The sequence below is a fragment of the Notothenia rossii genome (assembly GCF_949606895.1).
Source record: "Notothenia rossii genome assembly, chromosome: 4".
NCBI classification, from domain to species: Eukaryota; Metazoa; Chordata; class Actinopteri; order Perciformes; family Nototheniidae; genus Notothenia; species Notothenia rossii.
In genome coordinates this window covers 29,938,788-29,955,018 of record NC_136902.1, presented here as the reverse complement: position 1 = coordinate 29,955,018, position 16,231 = coordinate 29,938,788, and the positions used below count along the sequence as shown (strand labels likewise).

The 16,231-nt window shown below is 39.2% G+C and overlaps 2 protein-coding genes across 4 annotated transcripts in view; both read right to left on the bottom strand.

The window, feature by feature from the left end:
- Positions 1-1,073: 1,073 nt before the first annotated feature.
- On the bottom strand, positions 1,074-7,133 carry slc66a1 (solute carrier family 66 member 1). Of its 3 annotated transcripts, none has more exons than XM_079675767.1 (8): positions 6,985-7,133; positions 5,071-5,267; positions 4,841-4,970; positions 4,587-4,674; positions 3,970-4,124; positions 3,774-3,866; positions 3,029-3,214; positions 1,074-1,939 (listed from the first exon to the last, which is right to left on the bottom strand). In XM_079675767.1, exons 2-8 carry the CDS (start codon positions 5,259-5,261, stop codon positions 1,853-1,855), a joined length of 930 nt encoding a protein of 309 aa, XP_079531893.1. In that variant the 5' UTR covers positions 5,262-5,267; positions 6,985-7,133; the 3' UTR covers positions 1,074-1,852. The 3 variants fall into 3 exon arrangements, with proteins under 3 accessions (XP_079531893.1, XP_079531892.1, XP_079531894.1); XM_079675766.1 differs by lacking the exon at positions 6,985-7,133 and adding an exon at positions 5,845-5,994; XM_079675768.1 differs by lacking the exon at positions 6,985-7,133 and adding an exon at positions 5,743-5,863.
- A 1,458-nt stretch (positions 7,134-8,591) lies between these two features.
- The window catches only part of trim33 (tripartite motif containing 33), a 54,323-nt gene continuing 46,683 nt past the window's right edge, over positions 8,592-16,231 (bottom strand). The window contains 6 exon segments of the mRNA XM_079673646.1: positions 8,592-9,428; positions 10,930-10,980; positions 13,541-13,693; positions 14,102-14,176; positions 14,257-14,368; positions 15,049-15,413. Of these exon segments, the coding sequence (XP_079529772.1) occupies positions 9,213-9,428; positions 10,930-10,980; positions 13,541-13,693; positions 14,102-14,176; positions 14,257-14,368; positions 15,049-15,413 (972 nt within the window). The 3' untranslated portion in view covers positions 8,592-9,212.

Genomic DNA, 16,231 nt, shown 5'->3' with positions numbered 1-16,231 from the left:
TAGGGTGCATCTGAAAGGCCGGCGTGAATCTGCTAATGATGAAAAACAACACGGCTGTCAGGGCCTCCCAGGAGCCGCTCGAACTCGGTCACTGAGGGTGGAGGTCAGCAGAGGAAAAGGGTCAAAGGTCAACATCAAGGCCAAGGGCAGGCCTTGGCTTCTGCTGGGCTAAACAGAAAGTGGGAAGAGAAAAAACTCTGAATAGTTATTCTCAAGAGAAGCAGTTAGAATAAAATCCATTAATAAAAAAGTAACACTTTTATGAAGACAATCAGGAGAATCTGACCAACTTGTTTTGGGCAACAGCCCAAAACACTTCCTAAGGAGAACCACGCTGCAGGTTGACAAACGATGATATAACCCCAAATCTGCCAAAAAAACATGCAAACCAACTTCACCAACCTTACGAAACATGCACATGGTTAACTGAAAGCGATGCAAATACGAAGCACTGCAATCGCAAAACGCTGCAAATACAAAAAAACTGCAAGAAGCTCAAAACACAACGGAAAACGGGGACACTAAAAAGTGATGCACAGCGTGGGTCTACGTTCAGGGATTATAAAATTGGCCAACCGTCGCTGTTGCAGTGTTGGTCTGTTTCATAGTTGTAAGTATTTTGTCTGTAGGCTTTAATTAAAATGACTAGGTTAGCTACGTTAGCTAGCTAGCCTACAGCAGATCTGCATTATTATCAGAAGTAATCACATTATTAAAATAAGCCAATAAAACGTACATTTTACGTCCATTCCAGTGACAGTTCCCCAGTAACTTTATAATCCCTGCTCACCAAACCCAGTCCCAGATGTGTGCATCACTATTTAGTGTCCCTGTTATTGTTGTGTTTTGAGCTTCTCCCAGTGTTTCACTTTTAGTAAACGCTGCCCATGTTTCATCAAGTTGGTGATTCTTTCTAAATGCTACACATGTGTTCTCAAGTTGGTAGACATGTTTCTTCTTTTGCATGTGTTTTGGCACATTTGTTTTTATATTTGCATGTAAGTGTTTGTTGACCACCTTTCGGCCCGTACAAACGGCCCAATATTTACCCAGAATAAAAACAGAGAAAATAATTCAATGTTATTCTTTATTTTTATTTTTACAGCACACTGAACATTTTATTAACATTTCTCAAAGTACAAAACCGACTTTTGTTGTGCAAAACTGTGAGAATGATAAAACGAAAATGTGTCAATTAAACATGGTGGTGTTAAGTGACTTATCACCAGTGCAAACTAATCTGGTCAAGTGTCTGTATTTACAAAAAGAAATGTATAACTACAATTAAAAGATATCTAAAATGAACAAAAAAAATACAACTTTTTTTTGCGATTACAGCACTTGGTGTAAACATCAATTAAAAAATTGACAGAGTACAATTTACACTTGGTCATGCTTTACAAAACATTATTTTACGCTCCGACCCATCACTGCAATGGTGTAAGACTGGGCTTCATGCAGGGCTAGTGTCATAACTGTCAAAGTGTTATGCAGGTTAGAGAAACAAGATACATTTAGAGAAGAATCTGTGTGGTCCGGTCGCCCTGGCTAGGTTTCTACGTAATCTACGTGAATTTAAATTGAGGCTGTGACCGAGAAATTAAAAGAGAAGAAGTTCAAGCTGACAGGAGGAGTTTCCATCTATGTCAAACAAGTGAAGAACTTCCTCTGTCACAGTACTTTGGCAGATAAAAACACATTGTAAACATTAAAAAAAAGAGCATAATAAATATAACTATAAAATCAAGACTAAAATGTACAATGTTCTTTCATCCTGATTCTGTTGGCAATGTGATTTTGAGGGTTCACTGGAAGAGAGCGTCTGATCATGTCCCACTCTCAGTTTGTCGGCTTAGCTTCCGATCAGAGGCGCGGTCTCTCCGTGACTGCTGCCGACCTCCTCTTTGGCTTTGCGGTAAATCAGGAACTGGAAGGAGATCTGAGCCGCAGCGTTAAGGAAATTAAAAGAAATCCTGGAAGAGATTCTGTTTAATGACACGCACAATGATGAAAAATACAACATACTATTTGAAAAAGTGATTAAATACTTCCCAAACTTGCCAACTTTGTTAGCATTGTTAACATAATGGGAATCCTCTGCATATGAATCCACCTAACCAGTGCCTAAAGAAGACATTTCATTACTGGCAGTGAAAATGTCGGACACCACTGTATGTGTCAGCTTCTAAATGGGAAACTCTGTTGGCCAGCAGACTTTCACAATGGTTGGCTTTTAGTTTTAAAGCTCTTTTTTCAGCTGGTTGCAGACATACACATATGTGTAAAAATACTAAATCAATATCGCCTTGGTCTCCAAGCTTAGGACAGACATAGGACTGTCCCCAGTCTCCAAGCTTGGAGACAAAATATGCTGCCCCTACCTACCAAAGACATTGACATTTTTTGAGATTATTACTATGGGGTTCCATTTGAAAGAAAATGCAAATATAGCACTCTTGGAAACTATGACCTACATTTGAAAGTTAATCATTTAAGAAAATTGGACCCATGTTAACAAATTGGGCTGTTTAAACAGGATATGTATATCCACATTCTTTAGCAATAGTTTCAGTGTCTGGTTTATTTCTCCACGTACGCAAGCAACTCTGGCGAAAAAACCCCAATAATAATCCATTGACTGTATACATTACATTTGATAAAAAAATATCTGATCCTGATTCATGCATATCATGCTTGCTAACGCTTTTGATTTTCATTCCCTCTCTTCCTGCAGTCTGGAGTTTCATTCCCCCAGGTAAGACCTTAGAGTCCACTACTTGTGGGGTGCAAAGAGGCAGATGGCCTCCAGAGGGCCCGAGTGCAGCTTTTTGCTTTTCTTGTTTCTTTGCCTTGGCTAATTTCCCCCTGTGTGCTTGGACCTTTGAGACTATATTGTATTCCACAGATACAGTCATGTGACCTAACTCTTCTGATGAAGTGACCTGTCAACCAGCTGAGCACTGACTAAAATGTAGCATGTAATTGAGATTAAGGAGAACCTGGAGGCCCTCTTTTCTTGAAAGGATACGATGACGTCTAAGGAGAGGGTGCCGAGGCTGCCGATGAGCCAGGGCAGGTGATGGATCATGTAGCTTTTCTCTCCCTGGCCCTCATCGGGGTTCTTCAGCAGGACACTCAGGCCGTATGTGGTGTTTCCCAGGATGACCAGTGCAAACAGGAAGTAAGACACTCCCTCTGTCGATTTCCTCTTGTACTGTGGGAATAAATCAGACGGGGGAGAAAGTGAGAAAAACCTTTTTTTAAAGCATTTTGGGGGAAATGTTATGTTTTACAGCACAACTACAAATGTTCCCTCGGATGGGTTACATTCAATTTTGCTTCAATTTTTTGATCTTGTTCAGATTAAAACACAGTAAAACACAATTTGCAAGGCTTGGGAAAGTAAAATATTATTACATTTCCCATTTGGCAGCTACTAATCTCATTCATATTTAACAAAATGTCTCATTTAAATAATTTACTCAATGCACATTTTGTTCCTGACTACAAAACTTTATTAAAAGTGTATTGTTCATAAAGTAATTTATTTTTCAGAACTTATTTTACTTGTTTTACCAATATCTGTGTCAATAAAAAAATAAATGCAGTTATAAAATTGAAAACTACAATTGTAATGTCTGCAATATACAGTGATGCTAAACAAATGATATAAGGATGCTCATCCTGTAAATATTTGTATTAGAATTAGTAGTCCCAGTTAATGTCTATGAGTAGTAGTAGTAGTAGCAGCCAGTAGTACTTGTCATACTCACGTTAGTGTACATCTGGGGGAGTCTGGAGCAGAGGTAGAGCACGGAGGACACAGAGCCGATGGAGAATCCAATAATCTCTTTAGGGCTGAACGCCTGCAGCGACAAAGAGGCAGACACAACAACGTCACAACAACGTCACAACAGCTCATAACAGTTGACTTCCCTCAGGTCACTTGTTAAACAACTCATGACTCACCTTGATAGCACTGAGGTCAGAGGTTGAGAGCAGGGCACGACTTCTGAACTCTGAGGGAATAACTTCCTGTTGGGCTCCTGACCCGGGGAGGTGCACGAGGCTGGAGGTGAAGCCCAGGACGCAGGCTACCCCCGCCACATGCAGAACCATCCTGCCTGGGGAAAGACAGCATGAGGGCTCAGCATCAATACTTGGAAAGACTTCTTAGCACATTCCTCCAGACAGTGAGGCCAAAGGTCGCCATGAGGGAACAAACGCTACAGAAGACATCATGACGGGGTGCAGTCATTATCCTCTTCCTCTGTCTGGACTTGTGGTGGATCGATGTTCATCAGAGCTGATAAGAGAAGCTTTTTCACGAAAACACTAGATAATACTAATCTTAGAAATAGACCTAGGAAGTAATTCAATCAATAAAGATTATGGCTACAGTTACACCTGGAGATAAAATGCATGTCTGGGGTTATTCATTCTATATGATAACAAAGGCCTTGGTGTAGGATACCAAATGAGGCACTAGGATGCAAATAAGGCACTGACACTCAGATGGCAAAAAGAAAAAACATATTTTGTTGTGCATTTGAAAACGGAATATTTAGAACAAAAAGCACACTTACTTTGCCGCATTCTGTTCTTCGCCATGTAGTATAAGTACAATGCCAGCATCATCAGGTCAGCTATAACGTAATAAACAGCTGTATATGTCTGGAAGACGGAGAAAAAGACCAATTGAACCATGAGCTCAACATAGATGACTCAATAAAAAAAAGTGCAATATCACAATTTTTAGCGATGCGTTTATCTAGGTAACGTCAAAAAGGGCCTTTCGCAATACATTGCGAAAAATCATGTTTGCTTCACTACAAGTCACCTGAAGTGGAAGTTGGTCTGCCAAGAAGGAGCCCACCAGGTTACAGCCGTCCCCTCCCAACCACAGCAGCAGAAACCAAATGGAGAGGGCGCTGTCCATATTCCCTGTTTTACACGAACTGTAGTACTGCCTGCAATAAGAAACAACACAGAGAATTATACATGATGTTCGGATAAAAGAGAAGTTCCTCTTATGAAAGAGAAGTTCCTCTTAGAGGCCCAGACACTTACGGAAGAGAAGAAACCATGAAGCAGAGGATGGACAGGAGGCCGAGGTAGATGCTTGCCATGTCCCTCCCGTCCTGGGCACATTCTCCGAGACCTTCCCAGACCCATTTTGAGCCATTGGGGCAGAGGGAAGAGAAGTTTCCTGAAGTGCTCACTCCAAAAACCCCCCGCGAAAGGACTCCATCTGTCATCATATTCACCTGAAGAGGAAAGGCTTTGTGAATAAACAGTTAAATTAAACAAAAGTCACATCCTGATTCTACATATGCAGCCTATATACAATGTTAACACACTGCTTCCAAGAAAGAATAAAAGGAAAGTGGCACAGAAAAACTCCAATGAGCCAACCATATGGCACTGATGTGGAGTTTTTGCCGCTTTGTAACACACACTCTCAAATCAGACATATGCATACCATGAAGAGCAACACGTATGTACCACCAACCTCGACAACTAAAGCAAGTAAATGTGTTCGTTATGTGGTCAAAGGGTTTTAAATAAGACATTTAAATAGGTTTAGGTCCACATTGTGCCGTTGCGTTGGTTACATTTGGTTTAAAACAGTAAAAAAAAAGTGTGTTTTGGGTCACATTAATACAATGGGCAACACAAGAAAACAACAAAAGGCACAAGAAATTAAACTTTTTTTGTTAGTCTCTTCGCTGGCTAACTTACTAGCAGAAATCTGATTCTTGGCTGTAGCTTTTACGTTAAATAATATTAACAAAACACAACACTGGAAAGGAACAAAGCAAATAAAAAATGTGTTTTTCTTGCCTGTGTGGCCGGTTGCATACCGATAAAGTCCTTAGAAGAACACAAACCTCTCCGAGACTGAACAAACAACACGGAAGCCAGAATAGGTAATAAACAGCTCAGGGCTGAGGCCGCGAGCTGATTGGTCGTGAGGCTGAAACGTCACTGCATTATCACGTGACAAGTGGTTCGTGAGCTCCAAAACAAACCAATGGGCCTTCAAAATAAAAGTTTTAAATTGAATCAGGCTTCCAGGAAATCCTCGGCTATTTAATAAGAATTGTATCCATGTGTTAAAAAAAATGTGCGGTAGACAGCCTTATAACTTGTAATTGTTTAACACAATGTGAATTTAAGAAGCACAAGAATATTTTAAGTGCAACACTGACAACTAAACTAATTCAGAATCAGAATCAGAATAATTTGCCTCTGGTTATTCTGAAAGTGAATCTGTTGCACACCTTGATCATCAATACATAAAATGGATAGAACAAAACGACCCCAATCAATAATTTATCTCTTGATTATTAATTTACTTATATTTTGGTATTATTTTAAAGTTTGATGAATAAATGTTGCCAAATTACATTCCTTGGTTGAGACTTATTATTATTCACAACTGTAAAACATTTGTGAAGACGGTGGAACACGCCAATGGCTTGCTCTCATGTTAATGTTACTTCATTGTTAAAGCTGGGACACCTTAAAGATGCCAAAGTAAGCTCACCACCGCTCTCATACATTTTTCACATACTCTCCTCACATATCAACAAGTCTTGTTAAATTGGATTATATAACTGCACGTGGTAATTCAGTCATTAGTTCTCAGCCGACATTAGCTCAGAGGTCTCCTTACATTCTTTAACTACTTTTACATTTGAGTATGCAGCCGTGAAAAGCAAATCACTTGTTTGACTCAGGTCAATGATGGGTAATTCCTGCGTTAAATCAAACGGGATTGTATGCAAATGTTCCCTCTCAGTGAATTAAAAAGATTATGAAGTGTTCTAAAAAGGCTACTTTAACAGTGGCAGTTCTTCTCTTTTGTAATATGCAGATATGATGAGATGGCTAATTGTCGTTATCACAATACAACAGGGGTTACCTTTTAATCATAATGACATGTCCTAGTTATCTTATTTTCAAGCGCAAACATCCTACCTGGAAGAGACGATTCAATCCAAACTCAGACTTTGAATGAAAAAGGAAAGAGGTGCTATTTCTGAAATGTCATAGTAGCAAAGTGTGTCAGCTGACAATCTGCCTCCCAGAATGCCGACTCAGCACCTCCCCACGCTGATGTTAGTGGGTGCAGTTTTATTTTCAGATTTGCTAAAAGTTAAGTTTCCACTGTCGTCACGTGCTTCTAGTAAAATGGGCCAAAGTGCTCGAAACCAGATGTGGGAGAAATACTCAGATCTTGTACTTGAGTAAAAGTATACGTACCAGAGCGTAGGAAAACTCTGTTAAAATGAAAAGTCCTGCATCAAATGTTACTCAGGTAAAAGTGCAGACATTAACATCAAAATATACTTAAAGTACCACAAGTGAAAGTACTTATTATGGAGATTGGTCAATTTCAGAATAATATATGATATTCTTTTTTATATTTATATTGATGCATTCATGTGTTTATCAAAGCTGGTAAAGGATGGCTGAATGACTTTGTATACTGCAGGGTAGCTTGTGCATTTACTCCAGGTGATACTAAAGTCTTATTTAAGTGTTGATTATATTTTACATTATTAATCCATATCTGTAAAGTAACAAAATGTACAAAATAAATGTAGTGGAATAAAAGTACAAAGTAGCATACACTTGAAATACTCAAGTAAAAAAGTAGAAATGGCAATGCAGAAGCCGAGGCTGCGATGTTTATATGGCGTCACTGCAGAATTGTTATGGAGCCTTAAATCATGGCATCATTTATTTCTGTGCACCACAGACTTGAACAATCAACAGGGAGGGGGGAGGCTGTGGCTCAGTGGATAGTGTGCTGGACTTCGAATCAGGGGATAGCAAGTTCGACACCAGTCAGCATGTCGTTGTGTCCCTGGGCAAGACACTTCACCCCAAATGGCTCCTGTGGGGATTGTCCACAGCATTGAATGTATGTAAGTCGCTTTGGATAAAACCGTCTAACAAATGACATGTAATGGATATGAAACTGGAACCTACGTTCATCCGCTATTATTAATAATTCATGTACACTACTTTGTCTATGCCCATTTCAGTCAGTAAGAAAATATGAAAAACAGGATTTAATTTTTTCACCACTGGAAAAAAATGGATTAGAAATGTATTGGTCTGTTTCAGACATTTGAATTCCCTTTTTAAATCGGTTTTTACTCTTTAAATATGTTTTAGGTCATTTTAAATCTTAAAATGCATATGCGAAATAGGATATTCAAATAAAGCAGCCTTTTCCACATATCGCTATTAAAATGTTCTGTAAAGATTTGGAGCTGTTAAATTTACAATTTGAAAATGTTATCCAACTACATTTGTGTTTCCATGGAGGCATACATTTTAAAATCATGAGAAAAATAAATCAAAATGACCTCCAGCGGTACTACTTTTCACCTTGCCTATAGAAGAATAATCAATAAGCGCTTCACTCTAGACCACACCACACAGTGATACAGTCAGGTCAAACTACTCCTTTAACTTCAAGACTATTCAGCCTGATGTTAGGCCGCTCTCTTACTGTATTGTGTTTCCATGGGGGCAGACATTTTAAAAGCGGGACAAATTAAATCAAAAATGGCTAGATACAACCATGGAATTTATTTTTTCAATATTTTTCTTATTAGGATAGCAACCTACTCCACAACACATTTTCTTTGATATATTTCAAGAACAGGTTTTATTGATGATGCACCCAAACATCTATACTGTAGGAATACCTTCAGCGGGCCAGATTCTCTTATTTACATTTCACTTCCACAAAGTTATACAAACACTTGGTAGGTTTCATGTCAAAGTATAGATATAATACATTAAGAATGGAGGACAGGGGATTCAAATGTTTTATAAAGCACTTTTCACAACAAATCTACACATGAGATGGGTGGTCAAAAAAAGAAGGAGAATTCATTTAATGTATCTACTGCAAAACAAGTCCTACGGTAAAGTCTGTACAAGCGAGTTCTTGAGTGTCCATGAATGTACGGAGGTAATGCAGCTCTTCTGTGATTCTGTCCTCCAGAGTTGTGATAAAGGCAGGTTTTTAATGACAGTTTATTCTTTCAAAGGCAAGGATGAGATAAACCAAGCAGTTTGTACAGCGGACCTCCTCCTTTATTGACGGCTGCCTCAAACAGACGAGAAGTCGGAGACGTGAGGAAGACAGTTTGTTTTACTTCTCTGGTGTATTTTGAGGTCGTTTCTCACTTGATGTGGAACACTTTGTCGTCTATTCTTAACCGTTTGCGTCTGGGCTGTATGAAGTCCTCGTCAGAGTCCTCTGTGTCCTCCTTCTCCTCGGTTGCTGGACCCTCTGTTTGTGGTGTTTCAGGGAAGCTCTGCCCGGGGAACGACTCCTGCAACTTCTCCTCAAAGTACAGGCTCACTGCCTTGCCGGATATTGCCATCTCCGATCCGGCCTGTCGGAGGAAGAAGAAGAGGAGGGAGAAGAAGAGGGTGATAGAGGCAGAAGGGTAGTGACAGACAATAGAAAAGGAAAAATGGAGGGAAGAGGAAGAGCAGAATGAGGAGACAAATTAGATGTGGTTAAGACTTCTGATGGTTGTTTGCCCCAGCTCAACGTTGCTGTACAGAGCAGAGATATCCTGCCGCCTCATCCCACTGTTGCTCCACGAAGCATTCCCAAAATGTGGAAAAAAGGGTGCCAATTTTCAGAAAGGCTGTTTTCAAATACTTGCATACAATTTTAGGGTAAATGAGGGAAGCAGAGGGGCAAAGATAACGCATGTGCATTTTAAAAGGCTGGTGAAAATTAGGTGATTAATACCCGTTAGAATATTGTGAACATTAACAAATGTGCAATACCACGAACACAAAAATATATAATGAATACATATATTTGCATGCACAGAGTTATATTTGATCTGTAGCCCAAGGGTAACTAGAACTCGAGAGCCCTGATTATGTATGTCTTGTCAGCTAAGTTAACTGAGAATACCAAACTTCAAAGCCCAGTTCCTGAAAATAAAACTTGACTCAGCAACAGGAAGTGAGCAGTTCACACAGATGACCAGAAAGACCAGTCAGTTTATTCTTGATCTAAGAGAACCTCAAATGTAATTCTAGACTACCTTTATGTGCATATTCACATCAATTAATCAAATACCATGATGGGCCATGCAAGCCATAATTCATTTGGGCTTCTCACATTCACTGGCTTTCACTCACATGTTCTTTATCAACATTTAACTTTTCACCTCTCTATATACATTACATGTATGCTCTGCTTTCACATTTGAGAGTAATTTAACATCCAAGAAAAATCTTGCATTTGCTGACCTCCAGTGGTTTGAAAAGTCCCCTTGCTGCAGTGAAGTATAATCAAAAACCACGTCACACTATACCACAGCCATCAGTGATACAGTCAGGTCAAACTACTCTTTCAACTTAAAGACAGCACAACACTGCTTTTCAGCCAGGCGTTAGGTCACTCTCTTAGTGTATTTTGTATATATTCAGGTTGTACATATACAATGAAATACATTCTTATTTATTCATTCATTCTAATCTTACAACCATATTTTCAATCTAAAGATATATATGAAATCTAAATGAAATAGAACATACCAAAGGTTAAATAACTATTGTTCACCAAGCAAGAAACATATTTTCCTTTCAATATGTGTTGCATAGCAGAATGAATTATATACACGCTACACCTTAACACCGTGGGCCGTTAAAACTAGAAAATAAATGGTCGGACCAAACCCCATCAACCAAATAACATGGAGATATGTTTTTTTACTTTTTCAACTCCAGCAACGCCCTTACCGCCTCTCACTATGATACATGAAAACAAATGTAATGACATTTCAGCCTTCAGATGAAGGGCTTAAAACATTTCTTGGAGCATCAGTGGGAGGAGACAGGACATCTGTTCTGTTTTGGAAACCTGCTTACCTGCGTATTAATCTGATTCTCCTCATCATAAACCTGGATTATTCGAGACATCTAAAAAGGGGCAATAACATTACAACACACACAGTGAAGCAGCAGGGGGGGAAAAAAAGATTTCACAGCAAAGCAGGTTAGAAAAATATCTGTTGACGGCCTACTCGCGCCTATGCAGCGTTCATCACCGAGTTATTACAGGAAGTAAAGTCTGCACTCCTACGTTCATTTAGTCACATAGGCTACAGGAAACAGAGAACATGTTATCCGTTTGACTTAATCTCTAGTTATAAATACATGTTTTGCCAAATTCAGTTCTGTCTTTAAATGAATCAACCAGTCACATCAAAGTTCTATATGTTGGTGGCATGTGTGAAAAAATACTTTAACTAATAAATCACAGAAATAAATTAATATAGATTACGTACAACTAAAAAGGTTTTATACTTAAAGAATGTATTCTCTGGATTATCTTTACAAAAGGTGATGCTCTAAGTATTGCTGTTCTTCAAAGCTCTCCATTATGACCTCTGATTGTGCTGTTATGTTAAATGTTTGTTGTTTGTGTTTCATGTATTGTGTCTGGATACTTGTCTGTTGATGTTGGACATGGAGCTGCTGTGACGCAAATCAAATTTCAGACTTGATCTGACCAATAAAGTATTATCGTATCGTATGATTAGCTTCGAGTCATTGAGTTTTTCAGTCTCGAAATTGGTTTTCAGGAAAGTTTCTTAGATGTATACTTTATTGGTACTTGTTCATCTCAACCTTTTTTAATGCTCCTCCCTAGAATTATTTCATTTTTCTTGTGTATATATTCTGTGAAAACGGACGTCCATTTTAAATGGCCAATCAACAGCGTCTAATTGCACCACATACTGACAAAAAAACAACAGTCATTCCTTATGTCTTTTGAAAAATCGAAAGAATGGTGCTATTAGTAAAGAGAAACTCATTATTCGCTTAAAGGGGACCTATCATGTACGTCTTTTATACATGAATATGTGTCCCCGGTGTGTCAGGGAACTCACCAAGTGTCAGAAAACACAACCCTCTCTCTTTTCCTACATACCCAAATCTCTAAAAACGGGGCTTTAACGGATCTGATACAGACTGATCCAGATTTGAAAATAGTCTGACGTCAGTGACGAGGAGCTCTGCCTATATGGCCAACTCTACACCTATCAGGGGAATAAGAGGTTGCCGTGGCATGGTAGCAGCATGGTAACATGGCGCTCGTAACTCGGCCCCCTCCTTTGCAGGGGGGCGTGGTCAACTGCAGCGCATGCAAAGACAGGGTGGAGGAGAGCAAAATAGAGCGAAATGAGGCATGGCTAAAATGCATGATCTGTTTGGTATTTTGAAGAAAAAAACGTATAAATATACCTTATATAGGTATGGCCCTACAATATATTATTCAAATATAGCATGATAGGTCTCCTTTAAATAAATTCACTTTGTTGTAATAAGATTTAAAAAATGTTTTAAAAGCCTCCAGCAAGACGTTTTTGTGGTGCTTTATGAGCCCTGAGTAGTGATATGACGTTCAAATGACTTACTTAATGATTACTTGAAACAAATCAAAAAAAATATTTATTAAGCCTTGCCTTTTTTTTTTATGTGAGAACGCTTCGTATTGTTCATTTTGGCTACATAATAGTAGTTATATTTTCCATTTTTTGAGGTTGTTAAGAGCATTCAGGATCAATATTATCCAAACATAGAGATCCCTAAGGGCAGACTGTTTAGACGTTGTTGTTGTTGTTTTTATAAAATAGAAGCTCCCTCATGTGGTTGGAAGGTGTAATGCATGGTAATACACATTTGTTATCGTCTATTCCTCTAGGAAGCACGACTCTGTTTCTATTACACACAGAGGGTACATCATCAGAACATAAGCAATGTGGCCAATGCCCATCCTAAAGAATCAACCAAACAAATACATCCCACTCCCATCATATCCCCAGAGAAGAATAAGAAACAAATCAAGTGATCACAGCGATCCATTAATGACCAACTTGTGATTTATCATTGGGATGCAGACGGTGTTAACAGGGTTTCAGACAGTGGTCTGCAGCCAGGGTGACGACAGCACAGTGACCCCCCCCATCCTCCATCAGCCAGTGTTAGTACTACTTATACAAAACTGTACACACTATAGCACCCTTTCCCACATCCTCCTCCAAGGTCAGCTTGTGTCTCCACATTAGGTTAGACTTATATATTGAGGTGATATATGATTCATACTACTAATATTTGCTATTTTTCATCTATTCATTTCACTGCACTAACGTTTTTGCAATGTGAGGCCTAGTATCTAATGATTCAATCTAAGATTTTCAATTAAACTTCAACTCATATTAGTCTAACCCTTGTCTACACACACACACACACACACACACACACACACACACACACACACACACACACACACACACACACACACACACACACACACACACACACACACACACACACACACACACACACACACACACACACACACACACACACACACACACACACACACACACACACACACACACACACACACACACACACACACACACACACACACACACATCCCCAAAGCAGGCTCAGGACTCATGCTGCTCACCTCGTTGTAATTTGCGCAGTTTGTGAAGACCAGGCGCATGTCGGACACAAACTCCTGCACAGACTGGTAGTGCTGGGAGCTCCGCAGCTGCAGCCTCTTCTTCACCTTCTTCAGGTCCATGGGCTTCTTGATAATCTTGTAGTAGTTGGGCACCTGATTGAACAACATCAGAAAACATCTCTTACTATTTCAGAGGAGGGGGGGATGATGAAAATTGGACTTCAATATGAGAGGCGGAGGACAATGTGTCTTGCAGTTTGACAGAAACAACAGAAATCTGAATCAAAAGGCAGTGGAATTGAAGTGTGCTTTTTCAGAACACCTGTTGTTTTAAGATCAATGCATGTAATACTGTATAATAGTAATAATATCATCTTAATTCTGTACTAGGTTCAAAAGCAACTGGTCTCTTTTTTTGTAGTTTGCCCAGTCTGGTGGCTTTAGGACGTTTTCTTGGAACCAGTTTTAGAGCAGAGAAAACAGGCTCTTAACACCTACACCACAAGGTGAACAATAATTAATTCTAAGATGATTACAATTTTAAATTGTGGAGCTACTTACCGAGCTGAGAACAGGTTCCCTGAAGCCCACACTGAGCTCGTGGCAGTAGATGTGCAGCAGGAGGCGTTCACATTTCTGAAGACGGAGGAAGAGAGGGTTTTAGCTGCCAAGTGATAATCATGCAGAGCTCTTTGAAGTTGTGATGATGTACTGACCCTTTGGTCCTCAGGACTGAGCCCCTGTTCCTCTGGGTTCCTCGTGCTTTCGTCACAGTACTCAATCTCGGGGGTGGTTAGACTTCGGCAGAACGTGCAGAGAAAATCACCCCTAAAACATAGGAAAAAAAGAGGACATATCAATTAACAGCTACTAACGAAAATGTTTAAAGAAGATCAACCAATATTTGGAAGAATATGGAGTGACGAACTGGGATGTTATGTTCAGACTGACTTTTCTGTCGGCTACAAATCCTGTTAATACTAATCGGGTATCAATTTTGTCGATATCTGAAACATGTTCGGATTTTTAGGAGTTTACCAATACATCGATCTGGATTGATTCAATAATCCAATATCATCAATGCAAAGTGAAAACTTCACTACATGTCATTGTGTTTAAAATGTACGCCCTTATGCTGGAATTACAACAGCAAGTGCGTGTCCCCATTTCCATTAAAACGCAACCTAAAAACATGAGAAATGTGAAGGTCTTTTTTTGTATCTTTTAAAGATAGAATGCATTTCTTTTAAATGACTGAAAGAGCCCAGAAATAAAATGTTCTAATCGTATTTTTTTGTTTTGTGAGTTGACCTCAATATAACCAATTGATAAATGGGCATATGATTCCATCTCATATCGATTGCAGACGTCTGAATTGAATCAAAATCGGAAACATGTCATTATCATATAATTTATCGTTATTGAGAAAAAATATAAATTCTAACCCATTCATGAATAACAAAATGTTACACCACCTAAAATAAAGATGACTTAAACTAATGACTTACGTTGGGAAGATTTTGATGGTGGGAACGTGGCACTTCATGTGGAACACTTTGGGGCAGCGGTCGCAGCACAGCAGGTCTCCTCCGTTGATGCAGACAGCACACCAGTCCTCATTGGGGTCTTCCCCCTTCTCTGAGTTGCCATTAGTGAGCGAAGCGCCGGATGTTTTGCTGCCGTTCCCAGAGTGTAGCGAGGTAGCGGAGGTCGTTGTGGGAGTGGAAGAGGTGGCGGCCCCGGAGCCAATTCCAGAACAAGGCGTCCCAGATTGGGGTTCCGTTTTGATGCGCTCCCCTAAAGCCCTGAGAGCATCTAGGCCGGAAGATACAACTCCCAATGTAGGATGGGTGCTGCTCTCCGGATTGCTCATCTGGGGGTAAAACACACAAAATGTTTTATTTTAAAAAGGCAGTATATTAATAAGTCTTATTTTCACAAACTCAAATATGGAGCCCCAAAAAAATAAAATTTCAGAGCAAAGATTATTTCCTCACTTATCATTTCATCAGTGCTAGCATGTGTATACTTTTTTTTTCTCTTCCCTCTATTTCTAACCAATTCTCTTTTTTACATATATATTAAATAATAAGCAGATTTCTAAGTATGTCAAAAGGAAAAGATGAATGGTTCTGACAGAATTGATCAAGCCAAGTTGTGCATATTAGCTTTGAAGTAGCTGAAAAGGAAATCACGGCAAAAAGTTCCATACAAAAGCAATATTTACTAGAATCCATTTTGTTAGGAATCATTGGTTCTGGCCCATTTAATCAATATTACCAGTAACAAGGCATATGTTTTAGCATGTATTGAATTGGAAATGCTTCCATTTTGTACGGTGGCTGAGAAGGGCAAACGAGAATTACAAAGTGTGAAACAATAACAAAGCTCGAGACAAATGTACATTTTATAAAACAAAATTACATTAGCAAAACACTTTTACCAAGGAAAAAAACTATTTAAAATTAACAATAACAAATTAACAAGATGCGAAACACTTTTAAGAGAACTGAGACAAATGTACAAGTCCCAAGACACTTTAACATTTGTCGAAACACTTTTACTAACTAGAGAATCAAAGCGGAAAGGGAATGTCCATTATACCGGAAGTGACGTGCAAGTGATTGACTCAAACTTAAGTTTGTTTTGGCAGAAAGACCGACGGTCTGTCAGGTCCATGCCCTTTACGCT

Excerpts from the sequence above, each read along its gene's own strand:
- slc66a1 (XM_079675766.1), bottom strand. Across the intron at positions 4,675-4,840 it reads CAGACCAACTTCCACTTCAG|ACATATACAGCTGTTTATTA; the intron begins GTGACTTGTAGT and ends TCCGTCTTCCAG. Across the intron at positions 4,125-4,586 it reads GAAGAACAGAATGCGGCAAA|GCAGGATGGTTCTGCATGTG; the intron begins GTAAGTGTGCTT and ends GTCTTTCCCCAG.